Source organism: Rattus rattus, chromosome 7, assembly GCF_011064425.1.
Source record: "Rattus rattus isolate New Zealand chromosome 7, Rrattus_CSIRO_v1, whole genome shotgun sequence".
In the NCBI taxonomy this organism is placed as follows: Eukaryota; Metazoa; Chordata; class Mammalia; order Rodentia; family Muridae; genus Rattus; species Rattus rattus.
The window spans coordinates 6,046,888-6,072,430 of NC_046160.1; the positions used below are offsets into that span (position 1 = coordinate 6,046,888).

At 49.0% G+C, this 25,543-nt stretch overlaps 1 protein-coding gene across 1 annotated transcript; it reads right to left on the minus strand.

The window, feature by feature from the left end:
• Positions 1–332: 332 nt before the first annotated feature.
• On the minus strand, positions 333–24,234 carry Tmem247 (transmembrane protein 247). Its single transcript, XM_032908595.1, has 6 exons — positions 24,002–24,234; positions 23,102–23,428; positions 19,172–19,475; positions 7,721–7,888; positions 666–699; positions 333–573 (listed from the first exon to the last, which is right to left on the minus strand). Exons 1-6 carry the CDS (start codon positions 24,173–24,175, stop codon positions 333–335), a joined length of 1,248 nt encoding a protein of 415 aa, XP_032764486.1. The 5' UTR covers positions 24,176–24,234.
• Between the last annotated feature and the right edge of the window lie 1,309 nt (positions 24,235–25,543).

Here is a 25,543-nt window from a genome sequence, read left to right on the forward strand (position 1 = left end):
CAGGGTAGCTTATGCTCTTTTATGGGGACGAGGGGGTACTTCTGCTGAAGACACAGCTAAAGTCCCCTCTCACCCCCCAGGCTCTAAAATACAGGCCTTCTGACTCTTGGTCCACATCCTCTGTCATCTCCTGAGAAAGATGAGTGTGAACTCTTTCATCACTGGGCAATGAGCCTATGGGGGGGGGTGATGCTGGGCTCATCCTGGAGTCTCCCAAACCTGTGAAGATTTGTCCTGGTGGTCATGAGGCTCAGAGGTCTAGGGCACCCAACAAGCCTAAGGTCTGCTTGAATCTGAAGTCCTGAGGGAGTGAGGAAGCAGTCCGTTCAGGGTCATAACCTGCTGATATCTGCTGATAACCTGGGATTGGGAACAAGTCTGAAAAGCTTGACGTTGTCACTGTTCGTTTTTATAAAGCACACTGTGTAGGAATTGGGAGCCTTGGTGGCCAGCGGGTCAGATATGACAGTAACTACACAGCCATAGCTGGTACCACAGAGGAACCTTCGTTTTTTCACACTCAGGGTGTCTGAGCTCAGGTCAGTCACAGTGAGGACCACAGACCAGTGGGACCTGTATGAGAAAGGAATGACAGGAGGGGCCAGGGAAGGACTGCGCCCAAGAAGGTGGCAAGAAGGTGGACTCCAACCATGCACGGCACCTACCTAGGGCTGTCCCCCAGTGGGTCCTGACGAACCTCTGAAAAAGAAGGAAAGAGAGGGAGGAAAGGAAAAGAAATATAGACGTGTGGGAGAGGAGGGGTGGGAGGAGAGGAGTGGAGGAGATGGGAGGGGAGGAGACAGAACGGAGGGGAGGGGAGGAGAGAAAGAGTGAAAACAGTGGGAGGTATTTGAAGAATTTTTTTGTCTTTTTTTTTAAATCTGAGTCCTGGCTTTTCACTCAGTGGAATTGCATATCAACAGACTTCTCACTCAGGCACTCTGAAAATATGTTCTGCACTGTTACTAAGTGCCCCATATCTGCTCAGGACAATTAAGGCCTCAGCCTTAAGGAACCTTCTGATACAGGTGGCAAGGGCATCAAGACAAGGAACCACCAGGGGCACTGAAAGGGGTTGGAACCCAAGCTTCTCCCTCCATCCAAGGGCAGGGTATGATCCTGGGAAGTCAAGGATTACAATGTATCTATGGGATTAGAAAAGAGGTGTCAGACCTTCAGCGTCCCAAGAGAGTATGAATAAGGTGGCTTCCTGCTTACAGGATCACCAGCTGGAAAGGCTCGCAGGCTAGAATCTTAGAGCTTGGGGGCTTCCTAGCAGCTGCTAGTGTTCTCCTGCAGCCCGTGTCAGAAAGACACCAGCATATTAGAGGCTGGGCACTGGGCAGGAGATGCCTGACAGAGGTTCTTGGTGCAGTTGCAAGCCGTTTGCTGGAGGAACCTAGTAACTGTTTCTGTCCTAACTTTCCTTTGGTAAGGCGGAGAGATATCACTTCTCACTGGGTGTTTTGACGGTGAAAGGACACCAAATAGAAAGCTCTCAGAAAAAGCCAAAGAGATCTATGTGTTCTATGCTAATTTGATGCCAGACTTTAGCTCAGTGGAATTATTTTTATTACTACGTTATACAAGAAATAAGAAAAGATTATGGAAGTCCAGAACAATTAAAAAGCCTTAAGACTTTGAAAGTTTAGTATTTGAAGTTTATAATTTGTCTATCCTTTTAAAGTTATCATATCCTCACTTTCCCTGATAAAAAATGATATCTTTATATGCACAATTTATTTATTATACTTATTTTATACCCAAGTTTTTCACATAACAGGATCATGGGTCTATGCAATTTTCATTTTCTTTGTTTACCAGTTTTCTATGTGTAGCCCTACCTGTCCTGAAACTCCCACTGTAGACCAGGCTGGCCTCACAGAGATCTGCCTGCCCCTGCCTCCTGAGTGCTGGGATTAAAGGCCTGTGTCATCACTGCCCAACTGTAATTTTCATTTTCAAGGTCCATACACTTGTGCAAGCAACATGTTTCATAATTTAATGAACACAGCAGAAATTGACAGCCGAGCTACTTTCAAAGTTTCACTTTCGTAAACAATGCTGTGGGTAACACATCTTTAAAAGTACAGTAGGTCTGCATGTAGTGTTCTGTCTAATTGTGGTACTGAGAGGTGTCACAGTAAAATATGGAGATAATGCTTTCTGAGAGTGAGAGAGAGGAGAGGGGGATGTGGGGGAGAGGAGGAGAGGAGAGACAGGGAAGGAGAGGGAGGGAGGGAGAGGAGAAAGGGGAGAGAGAAGAGAGAGAGAGAGAGAGAGAGAGAGAGAGAGAGAGAGAGAGATTCTAGTAGCGTTCTCAAACTCACTGTGTAATCAAAGCTGGCCTTCAAATCCTAATGTTCCTGCCTCTGCCTCCCAAGTGTTGGGAATACAAACATGGACCACAGCTCCCCACACCCTTCCCTGAGCGTTTTGTGTATAGGGCTCCTTTGTACATACATTATTGGTCTAATGGTGCATATGCAGTGCTATAATGTGACTTAAAATGGTCTTATTCATTTATTTATTTTACTCACTACTATTGTGGTAAGCAGTAAATGCATGAGGGCTAGGAGATCAGAGTCTAGACTAATTTGAACCTAATTAAAATCCAGGCCCTGCCACTCATCCTTCAACTAACCTCCAAGTCTCAGTATTTATCCATTAGTCAGCTGGTGAACCCTGGGAACTTTCTTCTCCCGGCCACACTTTAGAAGGGTGATTATAGTACTTGCCTTTTCAATGTGTAAGAATCATTCCACAGAAAGCCTTCATCAGAACTGGCTGGCATACAGTAAGTGCTCCATAAATACCAGCCACTCCCATTTTTTAAAAAATGCTTGTTCCATGTCAGGAAGCATTCTTGGAGAGAACTTTTTTTTATTGTTTTAATTTTTGTCTTGTGTGTTTGAGTATTTTGTGTGCATGTATGTATATGGGAGTCCATATATGTGGGTGGTGTCTGCCACTCCCAGAGGCCAGAAGAGAGTGTCACACCCTCAGGAACTGGACGGACAGTGGTCAGTCACCATGTAGGAGCTGAGAATCAAGTCAGGGTCCTCTGGAAGAGCAGCTAATGCTCTTAATCTTGGAGCCATTATTCCAGCCAGAAATCATCATTTGTAGTGACTTTCTAGTACCATACTGTTGTATGTACTTTAATTTATTCAATGTCATTGTATATTTTGTATATCTTAATAAGATAGTGATTTTTGGGTACCGAAACTTCGGCCCCAGTTTTAAGTATTTTCACCCTAGACTTGTGTTATTGGAATTAAAGAGTATCATAATTTTTAAGAGACTTCTAAAGCATATGCTAAATTGCTTCCACATAAGATCAGGGCTCAAGTGAGGTTTCCAAACTGTGGCAGCAGGAACTACAACCTTGGACATTTCCATCCCTCTCCTACCTCCTATTTTAAAGGTGTCCCACTGGAAGGCATACACTTCAGATTTCTGAACTTTTGAGACGGTCCCTTGGTTGTGAAAGGGCCCAGCGCGCAGAAGGGGGAGGAGGAGGAGGAGGAGAAGAAGGAGGAGGAGGCAAGAGCAGGTTTGAATGTCATAAACGCCCTGTCTGACTGTCTTAGTAATTGTATCACGGTTGATAGATGCAGCAGCGGTCACGTGGCATGAGCATGACCTCATAGCTCCCGGCCTGTGCCAAGGCTCAGCAGCTGTTGGGAGGAGGGGAGGGAAGGTCGGCGCACCACCCCAAGTTGGCAAGTTACTTAAAGGAGACTTGAGGGCCTGGGAACTCTTCTTGGTCCCCTGAGTGCAAAGGAAGGAGATGCTCCGATTTTTCTGATGGACTGGAAACGATATTTCGCTGCTTCATTAGCAACTATTTGCTGCGTGCAGCTGGATGCCCAGCTCCGACTGCAGACCAATCTCTGTGCCAGGCAATCTGCCCACTTCCTCTCCCTGCACTCTGATTATCCACATCTTATTGGCCAGGAAATAGGTTTGGGAACAGAATGAGAAAAGAAGTGAGGACAGGACTGGCAGCTTTAGGCACCCCATCCACACCCCCACCCCCACCCCGCCTTTGAGGCTGGGACCCCTGGGGTGCGGGAACTTCCTGAAAGAAAGGAGAGGCAAGATGGGACAGGGCAGAACTTACCTGGATCTGTAAGCCAGAGAGGGCAGTTCTGAGAGAACCATCAAGATAAACAGACCAAAAGAGAAAAGGACAGTATTCACAGAGGGAAGGAGCGCTCTCCCCCCACCTAACCAGTCTACGACAGTTCCACTTCCCTCTAGAATGCCTGCGACAGATTGGCAAAGACCCAGAGAACATTTACAGCTCTAGGTTTTGCATGCGTTCTAGACAGCTTCCTATTACATGCAAATGCCAATTCCATCGCAGGCAATCATGCCTTCGAATGCGCCGACCCCTGGATGCCTGTGTACACATACACACACACACACATACATGTACATACGTTCATACATACATACACACACCACAAATACACACACGTGTGCTCACACAGATGTGTACACTCACATGCACACAGGCACACACATATATACATACCACAAATAAACACATGTGCACACACAAATATGCACACACATGCACACAGGCACACATACACACATACATACCACAAATACAAACACACACATGCACACACACCTAATACACACCTACAGCAAATGCACACACGTGTACATGCACAGATGTGTGCGCGCACACATACACACTTACGTGCACACACATACATTTTTCTTAGACTTCTTAAGAAACAAATTTATGCAGCTTCTTGTGCATTTTTAGGCTTAAGCGTTCAAATATTTTCCCTCAGTGTAAATCATTACACGGAATGCACTTCCTGGTATGTTGCAAATATTGACATTTTAAAATAAAACGGTTACAGTACTCTGAAACATGTTTCTAAATGCAACACCACAGTGCTTGGCTACCCACTGCCATCCCTTTTAAAAATACATGAGGACGTTGGAACCAGCTCATCTCTCTCTCTGTCGGCACGTATTTCTACCCCACCTCTCTGTTAGCCCACACTTTATGAATGGAAGTCTCCTGTAGTTGTAGCCTCACTCACTCGGCAAGGCTATTTTTGTATGCCTGTGTTCATAAGAAATGAGTTTGTTTAACAAATTTCTTGTGACTGTACACTCTTCTTGTCATTTTAAAAATCATTTTTGACTTTACATTTGATCGACAATACCATTACCCTCTCAAACCCCCAAACCCTTCCCAACAACTTCCTTCCTGCTTCTGTGTGTGCACATTTGTGTGTGCATGTGTGTTTGCACATGTGTGCATGTGTGTCGTGTGTGAGTGCCTGTCTGTGTGTGCGTGCGTATATATGCATGTGTGTATGTATGTGTGTCCTAATTCAGGTTGCTTGAATGAGTAGGGGTGAGGGTGGGTTGGCATGGGTAGGAGTGAGGGGTGAGGGGTGAGGGTGGGTTGGCATGGGTAGGGGTGAGGGGTGAGGGTGGGTTGGCATGGGCATGGGTAAGGGGTGAGGGTGGGTTGGCATGGGAAGGGGTGAGGGGTGAGGGGGGGTTGGTATGGGTAGGGGTGAAGAGGGAGAGGGGGTTGGCATGGGTAGGGGTGAGGGGTGAGGGTGGGTTGGCATGGGCATGGGTAAGGGGTGAGGGTGGGTTGGCATGGGTAGGGGTGAGGGGTGAGGGTGGGTGGCATGGGCAGGGGTGAAGAGTGAGGGTGTGTTGGCATGGGTAGGGGTGAGGGGTGGGAGTGTGTTGGCATGGGGTGGGGGTGAGGGGTGGGAGTGTGTTGGCATGGGTAGGGGTGAGGGGTGAGGGTGGGTCGGCATGGGTAGGGGTGAGGGGGGGGAGTGGGTTGGCATGGGTACGGGTGAGGGGTGAGGGTGGGTTGGTATGGGTAGGGGTGAAGAGTGAGAGTGGGTTGGCATGGGTAGGGGTGAGGGGTGAGGTGGGTCGGCATGGGCAGGGGTGAAGAGTGGGGGTGGGTCAGCATGGGTAGGGGTGAGGGGTGGGAGTGTGTTGGCATGGGGTAGGGGTGAGGGGTGGGAGTGTGTTGGCATGGGTAGGGGTGAGGGGTGGGAGTGGGTTGGGATGGGTAGGGGTGAGGGGTGAGGGTGGGTCTGGCATGGGCAGGGGTGAGGGGTGGGAGTGGGTTGGCATGGGTAGGGGTGAGGGGTGAGGGTGGGTTGGCCTGAGTAGGGTAAGGGAGGCCTCCGGGAGCTGTTGGGTAGTGTGTGGAGCCTTGTTCTTAGAGATTCCTATTGAGCTTCTGTCAGTTTGATGCTGTTGTTTTATCTTGAAAGGGCAAAGTGAAGAAAGTCAAACTGGCACAGGCTCCTTAGCTCAGCTCATGGACCTCCTCTCAGTCTGGGACCTCCTCCCAAACCTTTGGGCTCAGCTGAGACCTAGCTGAGAGAAATCGTTAAACTTCAAGGTTTCAGGCGGCTCTGCGGTGGTTTTCTGTTTAGCCTGCAGCAAGGGCTCTATGAACCGTGTTTTTGAAATCTGTAATCACAGCCTGGGAAACCTCACACCCTGATTCACTGGGAAGGCAAGCTGAGAGAGATTCTTCTCTCAAATGTAGCATTTTTTTAAGGATCTCAGCTCCTTACTTTTGTAGAGGCCCTGCAGAAGCTTGCAAATGGAGTGTCACAAAAACAGACATTTAAATGCAGACACAAAGTGGACGGACACATGGCCCAGTGTTCTAGCCTCTTATCCTGCCTGGTGAATCATACTTCATAATGACCTGACAGGTCAAGTTTAAATTTAGGATCTGCAGCTCCTCAGATGGTTTCCTAAGAGTGTGGTAGCGGTGTGGAGAGCTGCCTCGCCTGGCCTCAGTCCTCCTCAGCGGCCCTCACTCCCCACAGGTGGCTCTTCCAGCACCAGCTCTACCTCCAGTTTTGAGCTTGCTACATTCTGCCCATATGGGGGATGGGGAAGATCTGAGAAACAGGTTCCAGGCCTTTGAGGTGGGGAACTCCATGGTTTTATGTACCCCAGGGAATGGTCCAGAAAGAGAAAGCATGGTTGGATGTGTCGCCTGGGTGAGGTCTTTCCTGGGAGAAAGACTGAGGCTGGAGTCATTGTCAGTGTGCTAACCTAAAATCATGTCTCTGTTGCTTGTGACGGGGTCAGTCTACAGTGGTGGCAGCTCCATGGTGTCTCCTAGGGCTTTCCGAGGCTCACCCTACCACACAGACTGGGAACCTTAGCTTGCCTTTCTTCTTTGGGAAACAGCTTTATTAAGAGACTATTCATCTAACACATTTCACCCATTTAAAGTGTACAATTCGGATGCCTTTAGTTTATTCGTAGAGCTTTATAGCCAATCACCACCACAATCAGTTTCAGAGCATTTCAAGACCCCACGGGAAACCCTGCACTCTTTGGCTGTCACCCATAATTCCCCTGTTCCTATAATCTTAGGCAACGACAAATGCTTTCCTCAGCTCCAGCGGTTCCTACTCTGATGTCTCACAGACACAGAATTGTGTCAGGGTTCATCATAAATGTTCTCAGGACCCATCCATGCTGGAGCAGGATTAAGCACTTTGTTTCTCCTCATGGTGGAATAATGTATGGATGACCCACATTTTACTACCTACCTACCACGGGCATTTAGGACATATCAGCAGCATCAGCTGTCCCCTGGATTGTGCAGTGGACTTACCTTCCCAGCCAGGCCCCACTGGGATTCTCTGGGTACCATGATCAATGCCCTCTACCTTACCTCGCCAGTGCAGTGGGTCCGATAGTTCTTCCTTGCAGAAGGGCACATGCTCTCCCGGGTACTCCAGGAACTCTCCTTGTGGCTTGGAAACTCCCTTGTTTGGGTTCATCTCCGCCTCTTTCTCCACAGACTGGGAGGCTGGGAAGAGACTCAGTGTTGTAGCAGAACCTGGATGGTACCACATAAAGAGAGCATCTTCCCTTGTACAACTTAGAGTTCCTCATTACAGAGGACAGAAATGCAGTTCAACCCAAAACCTGGAAAAGTGGAGCGCTCAGGGGTGTCTCTTACTTCTGGTGGATCTAGAGCTCAACTATTTCACCAAGGACTCACATTTCTCCTCTCCCTCCCGTTCCTGTCCCCCTCCCCCTCCCCCTCTTCCCCTTTCTCCCCCTTTCCCCTTCCCCCTCTTCCTTTTCTCTTCTCCCCTCCCCCCTCCTCTTCTCCCTCTCCCTCTCCCTCTCTCCCTCTCTTGTTTCCTCTTTCAGTATCTTCCTATCCCCAGGTTTTGCTTTTCTTTAAGTTGGTTTCATTCTCAGTTAGCTTTCCTAAGGCAAAACAAGATGGCTACCAGGCCTTCTGAACATTCCTTCCCTCAGCTTAGTACCCAGTCAGAAAGTGAGAGGGGACTATGGCCGCTGCCCAGCAGTCCTCCTCGGTTTCCTCTATACATTTTTATTCAGTCTGTGGCCCCAGCTCATGAATAATGCCACCCGTGTGTGTGTGTGTGTGTGTGTGTGTGTGTGTGTGTGTGTGTGTGTGTGTGTGTGTGTGAGTTTAACGGTGGGGAAAGGGAGGGGGTTCCCTCCTCATTTAAGCTTATCTGGAAATGCCCTCAAAGACACACTCAGAGGTGTGTCCCCTAGGAAGTCCAGATCCAATCCTGTTGGTAGTGAAGATTAGTAACTATCTCTAAACCACTCCAGCCGCCATACCCTCTCCTCCTCGGTGGACCATATCTTTTGAAATCTAAGCTGAAAGGCATCTTCTCTTCAGTGACTTCTATCCCTTGGTCACAAATGCAAGAAAGGCAGCTAACAGGAGTCAGCTCACCTGAACTTCACGGGGTAGGGGTGGGTGGGGGAGGGAGTCTGACAAAAGAAAGCCAGAGGGAACACATTTGAATAAACATATAGGGGTTGGGGATTTAGCTCAGTGGTAGAGCTCTTGCCTAGCAAGCGCAAGGCCCTGGGTTCGGTCCCCAGCTCCGATAAAAAGAAAAGAAAAAACAAAACAAAACAAAAAAAAAACCATACAGTCACTGTGATGGTTTGTATGCGGCCTTGGGAGTGGCACTATTAGGAGATGTGGCCTTGTTGGAGGAAGTGTCACTGTTGGGGTGGGCTTTGAGATCCTCCTCCTAGCCACGTGGGATCCAGTCTTCTCCTGTCTGCCTTTGGATCAAGATGTACAACTTTCGGCTCCTCCAACCCCACATCTGCCTGGGCACTGCCATGCTCCCACCTTGATGAGAATGGACTGAACCTCTGAACCTGTAAGCCAGCCCCAATTAAATGTCCTTTATAAGAGTGGCCTTGGTCATGGTGTCTGCTCATAGCAATGGAAACCCCAACTAAGACAGTGGCTGTCACTGCCACCCTAGGCAATGCCCTGTCTGGAGTCCACCCACTAGTGTCTTACACATTCAGAATTCACGAGATGACACCGAGGTCCTTGCACACAACAATTACCGCCTTCTGAGAGCCTAGAAATGGATTAGTGAGCCGTTAAGCCTTCTAATGAAGATGTATAATTGAACAGGAGGGAAGCCCCAGGAGTCCATAAAATGCTGCTCTCACAGTGGACTCGCGGGCTTCATGGCCAGACAGTGCTGGCTGGGTACACTCTGAATCCAAGTGGTTTTTTGGAGACCCAGAGATTTACTAAGATTCACTAAATATGTGCCCACTCATCCACGTTTAACGTGTTCTTGACATAATTTCACAGTAACTGACTTACGCTGAGGAAGAGCAGATTCAGGGGGCCACAACAAAGGCAGAAGCAGTAGCAAATGCAGTCCTTCCTCCCGACATCCCCTTCTCCTCCCCCTTTCCTTGCTTCCTTCATTACCATGGCAACTAATGATGCTCCTCCTCTCTGGCTTTCTCAGGTGGGTCCCCAGACCCCACCTGTCTTTGTCTTACAAACTTCAAAGAGCAGTCGCCAGCCTCTCCCAGTCACAGCCAGGGTCCCCTCTTCACCCACCTCTAACACTTCTCCCACCTCATTTCCCTTCTCCCAGGCCTCCAAACTGAGCCTTCTTTAATCTTGATCTAGGCTTTAGTTAAATTCCCATCTATAAGAAGTTGTATGAAAATTAGATTTTTGCCACTCTAACCTGATTTGAAATGCATTAGGAGATCTGCCTCTCGGAACACCTCAAGGTGAGGTGACTGCTGCTCTCAGCTTAATCTCTGTTAGGGGCTGAATCACGTTCTATTTCTGTACCAGGAGTGCCTCTGTTCGAAGAAATCCACCTGTGTGTCTCCGAGGGAAACAGAGACTACCCTGAAAGAAACAGTGTCTCAGATTCAGGGATTCTGAGCTGCTGGCCCCAAAGACTTCTGTCAGGGGCACAGAGCGACCAAAGACAATGGAACCAGCATTTGAAAGCCAGCAGGTCCTCAGATGAAAGTTCTGGTTGCCCTGGGCTGGGCATGGTGTGTGCATCTCCACACAGTGAAGGGGCAGGTAGGAGAGGAGCAGGGCTGCCTGCTTCCCGCTCCCACTGGCCCTTTGTTTCCTGAGCTACAACACTTTATCAGCTCCTCTCCTCATCTGACACACCTGGGTTCCCTGGCACCCACATGTCTGAGTGTGTACCCTAACTGTTCTGGGGTGTGTGTGTGTGTTTGGTGTGGTGTGTTTCTGTGGTATATGTGTGTGGTGTGTGGTACTATGATGTGTGTATGTGTGGTGAGTATTTGATATGTGTGGTGTATTTGAGATGTTCATGTGGTATATGTATGTGTGATGTGTATCTGGTGTGTTCATGTATGGTACTGTGTGATATGGGTGATATGTGTGTGCAGTCTGTGTAGTGTGTATGTGATCTATTGTAGTAGTGTGTGAAATGCATGATATATGTGAGGGATGTATGTGTTATATGTATGCTGTGTTTTGTGTATAAATGGGGATTTTATAACGCATGTGTGGGTACTTGTGTGACATGTGTGGTGTTTTGTGATATGTGTACTTGGGGAGTATGTGTGGCAGTATGTGGGTGGTATATGTGTAGTGTGAATAGTGTATGCTTGAGCAGTGTGTAATATGTGTGGTGATGTGTATGTTCTGTATGTATGTGTATTTAGTATGTAGTAGTGTGTGGTATATGTATGTTATATATAGCGTATAAGTAAGGTAATATGTGGCATGTGCAGTGTAAGTAGTATGTAAAATGCATAGTGCATGTGACATGTGTATATGATATGCACATGTATGATATATGTGTGTATAGTATGCCTGTGTGGTATAAGGGGTATATGTGTATATGTGTACTGTGTATATGAAATGTTTGTGTGGTATATGTATATGTCTATATGTGTATGGTAGCGTGCAACAGTGTGTGGTCTGTATAAGTGTTATGTGTTATGTATGCATGTGTGTAGTATGTGTATTGAGTAGAATGTATGTGTGATGTATGTCTGTATGTTTAGGTTATGTGTGTATGTAGCATATGCCTGTATGTTTGATGTGTGTGTGGTATGTCTATACATATGGTGAATGTAGTACGTGTGGGTATGTGAGTGTATGTCTGTGATATGTTTTTGCCTCTCTTACTGCTGTGATTATAAGCATGTGTCATCACGTCTGGCTTTTTTGTTACTGTGCTGGGGCCTGAACTCAGGTCCTTATACTTGCAAGGCAGGGATTCTATGCTGACTGAGCTGTACCTCTGACCCCTGGAGTCAGGGCTTTTAAAGATGTAATTAAGATGAGTCCTCAGTGCTGTGTGAATGGCGCCCTTACTGTGATTTCCTCCAGGTTGGCCCTGGCCATCCCCGTTAAGGCACTGAAGGACATGCTGAAGCTTTCTGTGATGCCAGGCTGTGAGCATACTGTGAGCAGGATGATGCCAGGCTGTGAGCATACTGTGAGCAGGAAGGCAGAAGGCTCCTAAGACCTTCAGGAGACCTTCTGGAGGCTCTGCTCCTCTCTAGATTACCTAAGAATCAAAGGGTTGACTGAAGTGAGATGTCTCAAGGGTTTACCTTCCTATAAATCACCCAGGGATCTTCTGAGGGCTACATAGCTGACTTTGGGGCACCCATGCATCTGCAAGCCATCCTAATAAATTCACTAATCACCAGGCCGAACTTCAGTGGAATTCTTCTTTGGTCTCCAGTATCTGGGATGGTCAGACATCGCTGTGTTCCCAGAAAGAGCCACGCATGAGGATATGCTGGACACACAGGCTGTGTCCACACACAGAAAAGTCATCTGTATGCCAAGGAGGCTTCTAATCTCCAGAACTGGATGAAGCTCCTGCTTAAGCTATCTGTGCTTTGGCTGTGGTGATCCGAACAGCCTAAGACTAGGTGGCCATAGGGTGATCGATCTGTCCAGGGAATGCACGGGACAGAGCAAATGTACTGAAAGAATTTGGACAAGACGCCCCCTCGCAAGCCGCCTGTACACTGTCTGCGAGTTCCTGGGCCCTTTCTCAGACGCCCCTTGCCCTCTTTTGTTCTTTCCCCCTGTGGAATTGCTGCTGGGCCCAGCAGCTGGCTGGGATGTTCAGCCTCACTGTTTATTGTCCTGGCAACTCCAGGAGCCAATGCTGCAGCAGACTTCCTCAGAGAGGAGCAGCCCGGGGTGAGGGAGGACTGTGGGGGTGGAGGAACTCCCCGTACTTCTCCCTACTTCTGCCAGGTTCTCTGGCTCTGCACTTTCAGCAGGACTTCCTGGTGGCTGCTGTCCAAGACCTTCCTTCTGTCCCAGGACTGAACAAAGGCCCCTTTGATGAGAAGTGTGAGTTGAAGTGACCGTCTGTCCTCTGAGGCGCAGGAGGACAAGAAGTGTAGCTTTCTTCTACCGGGACTTTCTAAGCCTGAGGAGGAGTAAGGTGAATAGGAGGCAGGAGGGAGAGGAGAGGTGCGCCCAAGTTCTTGAGTTCTCAGTAAGCCCTATGATGAGGAGTGGCCATGGCCTGCAATGTGACACGTTCACTAAAAGATCCCTCCTGTAGCCCAGCGTCTGCTCCTAGAGCTGAGACCTGCATGTAATGGTTTGCCTTGGACACAAGACTCAGAACCCACCCCACCTCCAAGCTGGTTGCACTCCAGTGCACAGGGCCCAGCTTCCTCCCTGCCGCAGGGGTGGGACCTAAGTGACCGTATGAAACCTTGACCCCAGAGACATCTTCATTCACTGCCAGGCTGGCTTTGTGGGCCCAGCACACGATGGTACCTGTGCTCTACTGTCAGCACTAGGAAGTCCAATAGTTGTCCCACATGTGGGCGTGGGCATGGCGTGGGCATGGGTGTCAGAGGACAACCTTAGGTGCTGGCCATTTGGTGGTTTTTCTTTTTCCCTTCCTTTCCTCCCTCCCTCCCTCCCTCCCATCCTCCTTCCCTCCCTCCCTCTCTATTTTTTTTTGAGACAGGGTCTTTCACTAGCTGACTGACCAGACCTCTCCCCCACCCCCTTACCCTACTCCTACCCGGGTGAGCCTTGCTTTTTTACAGGGGTTCTAAAGAGTGAATACACTTTACCAACTGAACTGTCTCCACAACCCTTGCCATTGGTTTTGAACAAGAGACCCTGTGTGCTATCCTTTCACACCGAGCTCACAAATTCTGGAGCCCTGTTCTCCCCACCCCCCTCAGGTCTTAAATTCAGGTTAACACGTTTCACCTGCTCAGTTCTGCTCACAGCCCAGCCGAGGGGCTGCCATCTCTACTGGGCCACTGTGGGGGCAATAAGACCTTTGATGTCACCATTTTGCTTTCTGGGGAACAAAAGCGATCTCCTCCTGACCATCACCACACACACACACACACACACACACACACACACACACACACACACACACACGCACGCACGCACACGCACACGGTGTGAGAAACTTGCAAGTCAGAGCTAATCCCCTGCTTCAGTCTTAGATCCCACAAAGCTTAGGAAATATTGGTAATGAACCCGCAGCTGTGTCCCTCTGTCTAATTAGGTGTAAATAAGCCACACTTTAAATTATATAAGGGGGCTTGGCCAAAACAGCCTCAAGACGTGGGAGTTCTAGCTGCTTTCCTGGGCCCCGTGGAACAATCCCATCTTTTAATCATGCCTAACCTTCCTGAAGGAACAGCAGCAAGCTCTCAATAACAAACGGGGGGGTCTGAGCAAGAGCCCCCAGAGCCACACACAGGAGAGGCAGACACAGGCCTGGGGGAGTCCAGAACTTTCTTGTGTTTCCTGGGGTGTTGGTTGAAATTAATTGGGTCCTCAGAAACCCATAGCAAGGACTGGTCAAAAGGCAGAGGGAGGAGGGACAGATGGTGGTACCCTGTGGCCATGCTACACTCCGGCTAGCATTTGCCCATGCCAGGTATCAATGGAGTCCCCCACAACACTTCTAGGACCCACACTCAGGCCCCCTTCTTGCCTCATTTTTTGTCGTTGTCCTTTTATCCCTCTGGAAAATCTTCCAGGTCAACAACAGGGTCTACAGTCAGTGAATGGAGCCCCAGCATGGGCAGCAAGCTCCTAGCTAGGGTGGGACCTATCACAAGTTCCTGACTCGGGGCTGGGATAGAACCCAGGGAGCCTCATCTGTATGGTACTTCCTCAGCTCCACTGAAAGTCACCTCTAGACACAACCTTGGGTCAACTGAGCCAGATGCTATGTTAATTAATTAATTATATTAATTAAGAAGCCTTTATTTTTCTCACTGAGTTTCTAGGTAATCTCCACGTCACTTCAATGATGCCCGAGAAGATTAAAGGGCTTGTAGTCACTTGTTCAACAGAGGTGACAACAGAAAAAGATGAGGGAAGTGGCCTTTAGAACTATGCCTGCTGCCCTTCCCCTTCAGTAAATGACAGTAGTCTCTTAGCTCTAGCTTATAGTGGACTTGGGTGGGCAATCTATGATATTCTATTTGGAGGGAGACAAACTGTGTCTTTCCTCTCATCTGCCTACTTGGAATGCTACTAGGGCTTTGTTTATTTGGACTAAAGCAGGGCATATCTTGGTGATGAGCTCCTTTTATGGGGCAATCTTTAGCAGCTGGGTGTAGGACCACGGTGTAGAACCGCTGGCCAGCCGGCAGTGGGGTGTGTTCTGTGGGATCTGAGATCAGGAAGGAGAGAGACTCTAGCCTTGAACACGTCTTGCAGTTTTGGAGGTCTGACACTGATCTGCATACCCTTCTAAGTCCCCAGGCAGGGCTGCTGCCCTGGTGGTAAATGTCGGGTCAGATCTAGGCATGCATGCATCTGGATGAAGCCATGAACTTTCTACTCCTCTATGTGGCTGTGGCCTGGTGTGCTCTTCCTCAGGTGGACATAGCATGGGCTAGGACCAGATTGGCTGCTGCCATGCTCTACCTGCGTGTCTCAACTAACCAAGGCTCTGACTCAATAACTCAGGCCTTCTAAAGCAGGAATGGTGGACGACTAGTTCTTATTCCGTTAATAACCCTTGCCCTTGTCCTATCAGGCTGCAAAAGTGCTCAGGTAAAAACTGACATGACAAGACGGTGCAGAGGTTCCTCGGTCTAGTATTCTCACTAAGGCCACTCTTCAATTTTAACCAGAATTTGATCTCTTTGATGGAGAATCCCATTGAAAATTATCCAACCCTATTCTAGGAACCCAAGGTCAAGATCCCCTGCTAGTTTATCTTAACTTCTGTTAAACTTCCTGTCCGTGTATGCAAAACTCTCCTTCCAACTAACTGCTTGTCCTAGCTTCTGTTAAACTGCTTGCTTGGGCAAACCTTTCCTCTGTAGCTGCTGACTGAGGTACCAGGACATGGGCTTTGCCTTTAAAAAGACCATTGGTCTAAATGCTCTGGGCCACACTTGGGTTTCTGAACACCTGGGTATAGTTCCAGCTAGCTGGAACAAAGACTTTCAGATGTCTATAAAATGTATGTAGTAGGTTGACCTGATGCTGCTTGTATTGTGATGCTAATTTGAGCCCCCCCAAACTGGTTGTCCCAGAGACTAGAAATGAGAAAGTCCTCACATAAGCGATATCTAAGTGACCCTGACCTCAGTGACCCTGACCCCAGTTTATTGTGATTGGTGAATAAAGATGGCAGCCGCTAATAGCTGAGCAGAAGAGACATAGGAGGGATTTAGGTTTCCCATGCTTGGGGTCAGAGAACCATGAGGAGAGGAAGGTGAATGGAAAAGGGAGAAGCCGCCATGGGTTAGGAGTCAAGAAGGCGTAGCCCTGTGGGCTGGCCAATCAGAGTTAAGAATAGCCCAGATGAAACATAGTAGGTAGTGATAACTCGAGGTCATCCATAGGAAAATAGATTCTAGCAGCCGAGAGTGAGATACCTGTCCAGCTATTGTACTGTTGAAGGCTTATGGCAAATCTAAAGGTTTTATGTGTTCTTTCATAAAGAACGGCAGGGTAGAAACCCTGGGTAGGGTTTAAATCATTTCTACAACAATGTGTCTGAGTAGTCATATATGGTGGGATCCCTGTAGCAAAACCTTACCACCTCAGAAGCCTGGTAGCTGGACGCAGCCTTATGATTGTATTTGACCAATGAGATATAATCGGAAATCTCTGGTTGCGGCTTCTTGGGAAATATTTTTGTTGTTGTTGTTGGTGGTGGTTTTTAAAAAAGATTTTGAGACAAGTTCTATGTCTCCCAGGATGGCCTTGAACTCACAGAACTCTGCCTGCCTCTGCCTCCTGAGTGCTGGGATCAAAGATTCTCGCCCCCACAACCAGTTTGGAAAGCCTTCAAAGGGCAGTGCTTCCTCCCCACCTGTTCTCAGCCTGGGGATTGGTGCCTGGAGCTGTGGTAGCCATGAGAGAATTAGACTGTAGCCACAGGATGTAAATGAAAGCTGTTGCCATGGGGATGGTGGGCAGCCCCAAGCCAGGGCCCTCTGTCATTTCACAGAAAGTTTCAGCCCTTGGGCTGACCACCTGGAACTTCTTGGTTTGTACAACAGACCTTGGTTAAGTTAAGCTGCAGTGCCTGGTGCTTTTTTCTTCTTTCACACTCTGATCTCTAAAACAAGGTGTCTAGACTAGAAATGGGAAGAGGGGTCAAGGTGAGCATGGTTTCCAGACTTCTGGGAGGGGATGGGGAGAGGAAGCCTCTCTCTCGCCTCTTTTGTGTCATTAGACTTCTTCATAAGCATCAGGGCTCCCAGTTTCACAAAGGATCAAGGTTGTATTCTGAGACCAGTGTAAGACCATGACACTGGGCTGGAGCCAGTCGTGCAGCCTGTCTGCCGTTACAGCACTCCTCTGAGCAAGAACGCTCCATAACGTCTACCTCCGTGCTGATCCCTGTGTAAGACTTCCCTCTTCCTTCTCACTTACCTGCGCAGGTTTCCTAAACCACCAGGGGCCGCTTTTCAAGAAGCCTCCACTGGCTCCAACCAACTGCCCTTCATACCCCGGGTCTCCAGGCTGTAAGTTATCTGCAGCGACCGTGTGTGTTAAAGCTGCCTCACCCGGAGGGACTGTTGGAACCTGGGATCCTCAACTTAGAGTTAGGTCCTAACTCCTGCCTTTAGATGCTTTAGACGCCAGATCTGGGCAGTGGGAAAGAGAGTTTGCACCTGTAACCCAGGGTGTGCCATGCTAATTCAAGGACTTCAGAGAGCTCATCTTCCTCTTAGGAAAACCAAAAGCATTTAGGTCCAGCGTTGCTAGACAACAGGAGTGACAGGGTGGCCTGGACATTTCGTTTTTAACCCAGTGCCCACCTCTGTCTGTAACAGGGGAATAGATGGGCCTGTGACAATTTGCTCCCCTAGTCTTTGCCTTGGTCTCATGCCAGGAACCCGAATTGAATAAACGATCCTGAGAACTGACCCACAGCAAGCATTTCCACTGATGAAACTTTAATGAGAAATGCCAGTGTCACCATTTGCAAGTTATAAGTGCCTATCACACACAGCCTTAAGTGGGGATGGATGCATTGAACTGGTTGGAAGATGAGAGGTCACTGTGGACACAAACGGCAGGCTGATATGTCCTGACAGTGTGGTCCCAAGACGGTCTTCTGTTTCACTGAGCGTCACAGAACCCAGCCGAGCCCATGACTGGAGAGGAAGGTCGGTATGGACTCACCAAAAGCTTTACCCCCTCGTGTGACTCTCAGGGCCAGCACTGACTGCTGTCACTGCTTGGGCAGGTGGAAACACAGCGGTTGACATCTGTAGAGAGGTGCGTTGGGGAAGGGTGGGACCAGCAAGGGGGAGCTGCAGGAGCTGAACTCCTTTTTGTGTAAAAATTTCGCTCCTGGGCTCTGGGTTGAGCCTCCTTTGTTTACTTGCAGCCTAGTGACTATCCCGGTACAGGAAATTGTTTTCTATGATCTTTGTAAGTCTGTGTTTGTATCTCCGCCCCCCTCCCCACCCTTTATCCCATCCCCTAATCCCACCTCACTGCCCTCCACTGCCCTCATCTGAGATCAGGTTTCTTTGCATAGCCTTGGCTCTTTAGCCAGGCTGGCTTCCAGCACACAGAGATCCAGCTGCTCGACTTGTAGCTACATTTTTAATAGTCTTGTGTGCTTGGCGTGTGTGCGTGTGTGTGTGTGTGTGTGTGTGTGTGTGTGTGTGTGTGTGTGTGTTGTTGTTGTTGTTGTTGTTGTTGTACTGAGTTGCGTGTGTCTGGTGTCTTTTCGTCCCCATTTTTTCCAGTAAAGTAGCAGTGACGACTTCCTCCATGCTCCATTACTTGCATTCTCAGCTGCGTTGAAGACCCTCCTCTGCTCTGTATTTGGCTATATTTCTTTCTTGCCTTGCCAAAGCTCTGGCTGCCCTGACTTGTGGCCCTGCAGCCCCTCACTCTAGGGGATTGATCCTTACACCGGTCGTGATATTGGGTCTACCTGGATAACCCAGACTCCTTTTCCACGTCACGGTTCTTGAGCATGGCTCAGCCTTGTAACTATAGTGGCAGGAATGAAGACATTGTAAACTAAGAGGTACGCGTGCTCCTCCCTTCGGCCATCAGACTCCTGAAACAACAGACTACAAGGAACTGGAGGTCCCCCTAAGACTCTCGTACCTGGAGGAGAAAGCGGAAACCCAGGCCCGGTGCAGGAGAACTTGTCTCCCGAAGGAGATTACATACAATTTTCAGACCTTGCAGGAGAACCTCGCTAAGCCTATGACGGCAGGGCCACGCCTTTGTTGTGTATACGCCTGGCTCTCTATGGGAATCTACCCTTTGCATCAGGACCCAGAGTCGTCCCTTTTTCAGGTGTTAGCCACGCTGAACACAGCTCTACTCTCTGCTTTTCACCGTTGTTGCAGATGTCGGCAGCTGGCGACTGTGCCATCAGGCCAGGGTATGACGGGAGGGGAGGAGTTCGGTGGTGCACGGATGGCGTTGCGAGCGGTGGAAGAGGCAACGGCACTTGGAAGTAGGACCACAAGGTTTTAATCAAACACAGCAAGATGGCCGCGAGGCAGAACAGGTAGTGCTTGGAGAAGAGAAAGAAGACCATCTCCTTGGCAACGTAGATGATGTGAATGAAGATGAAGCAGTAGAGGAACATGGCGAATTGGTTCTGGGGGAGCAAGAGGTCCTGGAGGCCTCCTGAGAACTGTGGGAAAGAAGGGAGCACAGCTGACAACAGCACAGCTGGATTCAGCCGCGCCCTGACTCTGGAGGCCACCTCGCGGAAGTCACTGTGTAGTGAGACCTCCCTCCCAAGACCACGAGGAAGGAGAAAATAAAGAGAAATATTTCTGGCAAGGTCACCAGTGCACAGAGGGATCTCATTCATTTTCTCTCTTGAGCTTGCATCCTCCCTCGTGACCCTGGGCACTAGGCCACCACTGCGGCCCTTTCTCTGTCTCGTCTTGCCCTGGGGCTTACCCGTGTAAGCAAGTTTTCAAGGATCCCAAGGTCCCAGATCTGGACTCTGGGTCTTAGAAACATTCTTTGGATATTGTTTCCTGATAGGTTAGTTTTCTAGACAGTGGCACTCTGAAGGGACACACGCCTTGAACAAGTCTCAGACTCCCTCGTCCTGGCATATGTCACACGGTTAGCCTGTAGCCCTCCACCCCTGGGTGGAGGCTCTTTCCTGGGGCAGGTGGCTAGAGTTATGGGTTCCTCAGAGGGCACTGGGATTTTGGACAGGTCTGATTGTGAGATGCTCTTTTCTGAGGTCAATAACTGGGCTCAAACTGACCCTATTTTAACTGTTATCAGTGATATAAACGTTTTGGTCTGAACTGAAGAATTTGGCACGGTATCTGCTCTACAATATTTCTTTTAGAATGTCTTATCTTTAACAGCTAAATAGCAAGGACTAAGATTCCCCAAACTAGTGAGAAATACTCGTTTAGATATATTCAGTATAGTTAAATTTACCCATCCATCCATCCTTCCTCTCTCCCCCCTTTCCCTCCAACCTCTAAGAGAAAGAGATGTGTGGAAGGCTCCACAATCAAGCCAAGCCCCCCAGTGTCACCCCTGTTTTAGTGAATGAACCACAAATAAAACACGTTGTAAACTATTCCCAAGGGCGCAGGCCTTGAGTACGTCCTGGCTGAAAACAGATACAGGAAATGAGAAGGCAACTGTGTCAAGAAACAACGCTAAAGGGGAGGAAGTGATTCCAGCCATGTGGCCTCTAAGGTAAAGGCAGGGAAGACACTCAGTGGAGGGCCCGAGGGAGCAGTCCAGTGTCCTCCACACGGGGCAGACAGAGCAGTCTGTGGTCAGGGCTCTGTGTCGACTTCTGCCACACTCTGCAGCCTGCATTCTGTTAGCCCTAAACAAGGAGGGAGAGAGTCATGTGTGTGTGTGTGTGTGTGTGTGTGTGTGTGTGTGTGTGTGTGTGTGTGTGTGTGTGTATGGTGTGTGTGTGTGTGTGGGTGTGTGTGTGTGTGTGTGTGTGGGGGTGTGGGGTTGTGTGTGTGTGTGTGTGTGTGTGTGTGTGTGTATGGTGTGCGTTATATGGACACGCACACATAAATACATTTGTAGACTTTTTCAAAACCCTTCTCATGGTGTATCTTTAAAAAGATAGAGGATTTAATGCTAAGGACTTTCCTCTCATTCAGCACGAACAAATATTTTTCAAATTAAAAAGAGATGGTTAGGACATGTGGACCTTAACAATAATACTGGGATCATTAATTTTTCCTGTCAATCTGACAGGACCTAGAATCACTTAGGAGACAATCCTTTAGACATGCCTATGAGGTTATCTGGGTTCGGCTAGGTTGCCTGAGATGGACGGACCCCCGCCCCCACCTGTGGAGGGCGCCATCGGGTGGGTTGCAGCTCTGGACTGAGTTCTCTGGTGTCCATTACGGAAGCAGTGTGTGTCAGCCTGCTGCTCCTGCTGCTGCGTAACCGTTCCTGAAACTGTGGGCCAAACGGACTCTTCCTTAAGCTGTTTGTCAGGGAACCCGTCGCAGCAACCAGACAGACTGATACAAATACCATACCTGATTTAAATAGTTCATGGCTCAAATTTCATAGCAGTTTTTAACCCTCGGACACTGAGAAAAGTCTAAGTTGTTCGAGAATTGGAAAGTATCAGGGAACGTGCGAGTGTTCTAGAGAAAGGCAAAGGTTTTCTAGATATTAGAAGAGGGGAAATGTATTTCAAATGTCCCCATTCAGTAAGCTTGGTCTGGCCCAGTAGCATCGTTTAATGTATACGTAAGCAGGTATCTGTGTTTTTCTTATAAAAACATAATTAGTAAGCCAGCATGAGTTCACTGAGGACAGACCCTGACAAACAAACCTATCTTCTCTTTACGGAGCTGACCAGCCATGAGACAAATGATTCAGCTAATGTGATGCCTTATTCTGGGAAGCCTCCTGACACAGCACAGGACCGGTTTCTTAGGCAAGCGGCAGAGCTGTGAGCAGGAGAAGGTCTGTGAGCGCGGTGCTGACGCGTGGCGCCGCGGATACCCCGCAGTGAGGGGTCCTGCGGTGGGATTTACTTTAGGTTACACACGTCCTTCTCAACAGGTCTAGCTTAGATCATGACAAGCTTCTGAGAATCGACGGTGACTCAGAGCTGGAAAGCAGAGCTAATCCATCACATCCCAAGAAGAGCGAGAAGTGATGAATGGACTCGGCTGCATTCGGGTCAAGAAGTGAACGATATGAGTTCATAAAAATGGTAATAGCTAACAATTACCGAGCACTTACCTAATGTGCAAAGCAGTCCTGTGCGCTCTCCCACTCGTCCTTTACGATGACCCCATGAGGCGGGCTCTGCCTTAGCGATGAGCAAGCCAAAGCTCGAGGGGGATTAGCAACGTGCTCAAGGTTAAGTGGTTTTAAAAAAACCAAACGTAGAGCCATAGTTTTTACCCAGCACCTATGACTTTAGAGAGCAGGAGGCACCACTTTTAAGTGATGACGTCTTTCATCACAGGGTGTTTGGAATGGTCTGGCCCAAGTGTTAAGCACCTCAGTGTTAAGCACGTCCCATCTCAATTTTTCTTTTGAAACAAGGTCCCACGTAGCCGGGCTAGCCTCAAACTCACTATGTCACCTTGAACTGATCCTTCTGCCTCTATGCATGGTTTATCTGGTGCTGGAGAACGAACCCAGGGCTTCATGCATGCTAGCCAAGTACTCTGTCAACTGAGCTAGACCCCACCCCTCAGCCGAGCACTCTTGTTCCCACTTAGGGTTGAGCATATATTTCTTGTGATAAGAACATTGCTTTGGTTGGTTATAAGGCAGTGTGTTCAACAGAGAAAGCTTAGTCCCGAAAGGGAGGTGGTGTTTCTGTTGTCACTCAGTGGTCAGATGACAGGGCATCTTAAGAGAAACGAAAGTGTTGGGCAGGGGCTGGAGAGATGGCTCGGCGGTTAAGCGCGCTGGCTGATCTTCCAGAGGTCCTGAGTTCAATTCCCAGCAACCACACGGTGGCTCACAATCATCTACAATGAGCTCTGGTGCCCTCTTCTGGCACACAGGCATGCAGGCATGCATGTAGATGGAACACTGTATAGATGATAAATAAGTCTTTTTTAAAAGTGGCGGGAAATCTGTCATGGTCTGAATATTGAACATGGAGAGGCCATCAAAGGGGATTCTGGGTAGAGGATGTGGTTTCAGGATATTTCCTACCCTCAACTTTCTTTACAGGTCTGTTTAAAGGCAGCCACGTGGTGCTCGCCACCTGTCGGCCAGACCTGGCATAGCCAAGCCGGCATAGCCGCAGCCCAGAGCCCACTCCGCTACCTGGCGAGGCAAAGCCTGCTGCTGCTGCTGCAGTTGCTCCATCACCTCCTCGTGCTGCCGCTGCCGCTCATTCTCCTGGTGCAGGTACTTGAGGCGCGTCAGTTCAAACTCCATGCGCACCTTCTCCAGCTCCATCGCGTTGTGGTGTTCTGTCTCCAGAGGCAGGGGCAGCTCGGTGGGTTCCAGACTAGGTCCATCGCCAGCCTGACCCTTGGTGGTAGGGCCAGACTTCGGAGACAGTGACTTAGGGGGCCCTGGGCAATCTCTGTCCTCAGAGATTCCATTCTCTTCCAGGGTAGGCAGTTCTAGTTTGGGGGGTTCTGCATCCTGGGATGGGGAAGAAGGAGTGGGGTGATGGTGTGGGGTTCCCGACAACGACGCCCTCTGCTCCGAGCTTCAGGAGCCTGGGGTGTGTTGCAAAGACTGCCTAGATGGGGTGTCTGCTAGAAGTGCACACAGAGACGCTAGAACAGGAGAAGGCATATGACCCTCAAGTTGTGAGGCACTGGTGGGTGAGGTGGGCGTCTGATCAGGTAGTGGCTCTTTATCACGGCACAGATCACTTTCCCATTCCCCACATTTTACCTGTCAACAACAGGTCTTTCAGAGTGAGAAAGAAGCCCAGGGCCCGTGTTAAAAGAACCAACCAGTGTGTGTCTATGGATGTGTGTGTGTGTGTGCGTGTGTGTGTGTCCTGTCCACAGAGACAGTTTTCCGGAAGCCTCACAATCCTGTCAAGAGTCGCTGGTTCCTTGGCAGCTGAGGACAGTTACAGGGTGGGTCACTGTTCTTCTTGGCTAACAGATCACCTAGCACATGCTTGTAGACTCTAAGGCTTATAGCCCCCGACTCCCAACCCCCGCAGAATGGCCAGGGCAAATCACCAGAGGCTCCTCTTACCAAAGAAGCCTTCAGCTTCCCCTCAGGCATGCTGTCAGCAGGTGCCACCTTGGAGAGGGTGGGGCAGCTTTCTCCTGCCCCTCGGGCTTCCATCACCTCCCTGTCCTCCCTGTCCATCCAGGTAACCACAGTGCTGCCAACCAGGGCCAGAGGACATCTTTGAGACAATAACATTTGGCTTCACCAGGTTCTGACCGCCATCACAATCCCCGTCCTCACAATCGCCACATTCCAGTTGCCAGGGCACTGTTGGTAGAGGCTGTGGCACGTCTGAGGAGTCTTGGTGAGAACAGAAGGTGGAGGGACAGCAGTGCAGTTCAGCCAGTGTGGTCGTCTACTGGCAAGTGTGATAACTTGAATTGAATCCCCGAGACCTATACGGTAGAAAAAGAGAACTGATTCCCCACATGTGCGCTGTGGTGTACGTGTGTACTACATACTTCCAAAGAATTATATGTAATGAAAATAAAAATGGATTAATAAGAACTCAGGGAAGGTTGGGCTTTCTTACCCACGGGGGCTGCTGTGAGAACCGGAATGCCTCCTAATGGTGCCGGAAGCCAGCACCCTTGGGGTCTGCTCTAAATAGAGTTTATATTGGGATGAGTTTGTTTCCTCCTCTCCCAGTCCTAAGATGAAGTCCTAACCACAGTGCTGCAGAATGTAAGTTTATTTAGAGGTGGGATCTTCATGGCGATTACTACCTTGAAATGATGTCATCACGGCAGTCCTAACCCAATGATGTCATCACAGCAGTCCTGACCCAATGATGTCATCACAGCAGTCCTAATCCAATGATGTCATCACAGCAGTCCTGATCCAATGATGTCATCACAGCAGTCCTGATCCAATGATGTCATCACAGCAGTCCTGATCCAATGATATCATCACAGCAGTCCTAATCCAATGATGTCATCACAGCAGTCCTAATCCAATGATGTCATCACAGCAGTCCTGATCCAATGATGTCATCACAGCAGTCCTGATCCAATGGTGTCATCACAGCAGTCCTGATCCAATGATGTCATCACAGCAGTCCTGATCCAATGATGTCATCACAGCAGTCCTGATCCAATGATGTCATCACAGCAGTCCTGATCCAATGATGTCATCACAGCAGTCCTGATTCAATTATGTCATTACAGCAGTCCTGATCCAATGTCACGAATGTCTTTAGCAGAGAATAGTGAAGAGTCCAGAGGGAAGACAGTGCCAACTAGAGCAAGACAGAAACCTTGGGCTGGTTCCCGGGAGAAACAGACCAACAGCTGGCATAGGAAAGAAACATGAGGATCAGCTGAAGAGATATAGAGGTGAAAAAGCTCCTAGTCCCTGTCTGCACGCTGAAAACCCAGGAGCTGTAGCTACTGCTCAGTCCTAGAACAACCGATGTCAGCCCTCATCCAAGGCAGAGCTCCAGGAGTCCACTACTGTAACAAGTGACATTCTCCCTCCCATTTGTTTTACAAAGACCTCGGTGGATTGACGAGGTCCACTCACACTGGGCGAGCAGTCTGCTTTTCTTACTCCATTCCCTTAAAG

Excerpts from the sequence above, each read along its gene's own strand:
- Tmem247 (XM_032908595.1), bottom strand. The coding sequence starts at position 24,175 with ATGTTATTGTCTCAAAGATGTCCTCTGGCCCTGGTTGGCAGCACTGTG. Across the intron at positions 23,429-24,001 it reads GGAAGCTGAAGGCTTCTTTG|GATGCAGAACCCCCCAAACT; the intron begins GTAAGAGGAGCC and ends TCCCCATCCCAG. Across the intron at positions 19,476-23,101 it reads AGCAGGCTTTGCCTCGCCAG|TTCTCAGGAGGCCTCCAGGA; the intron begins GTAGCGGAGTGG and ends TCTTTCCCACAG.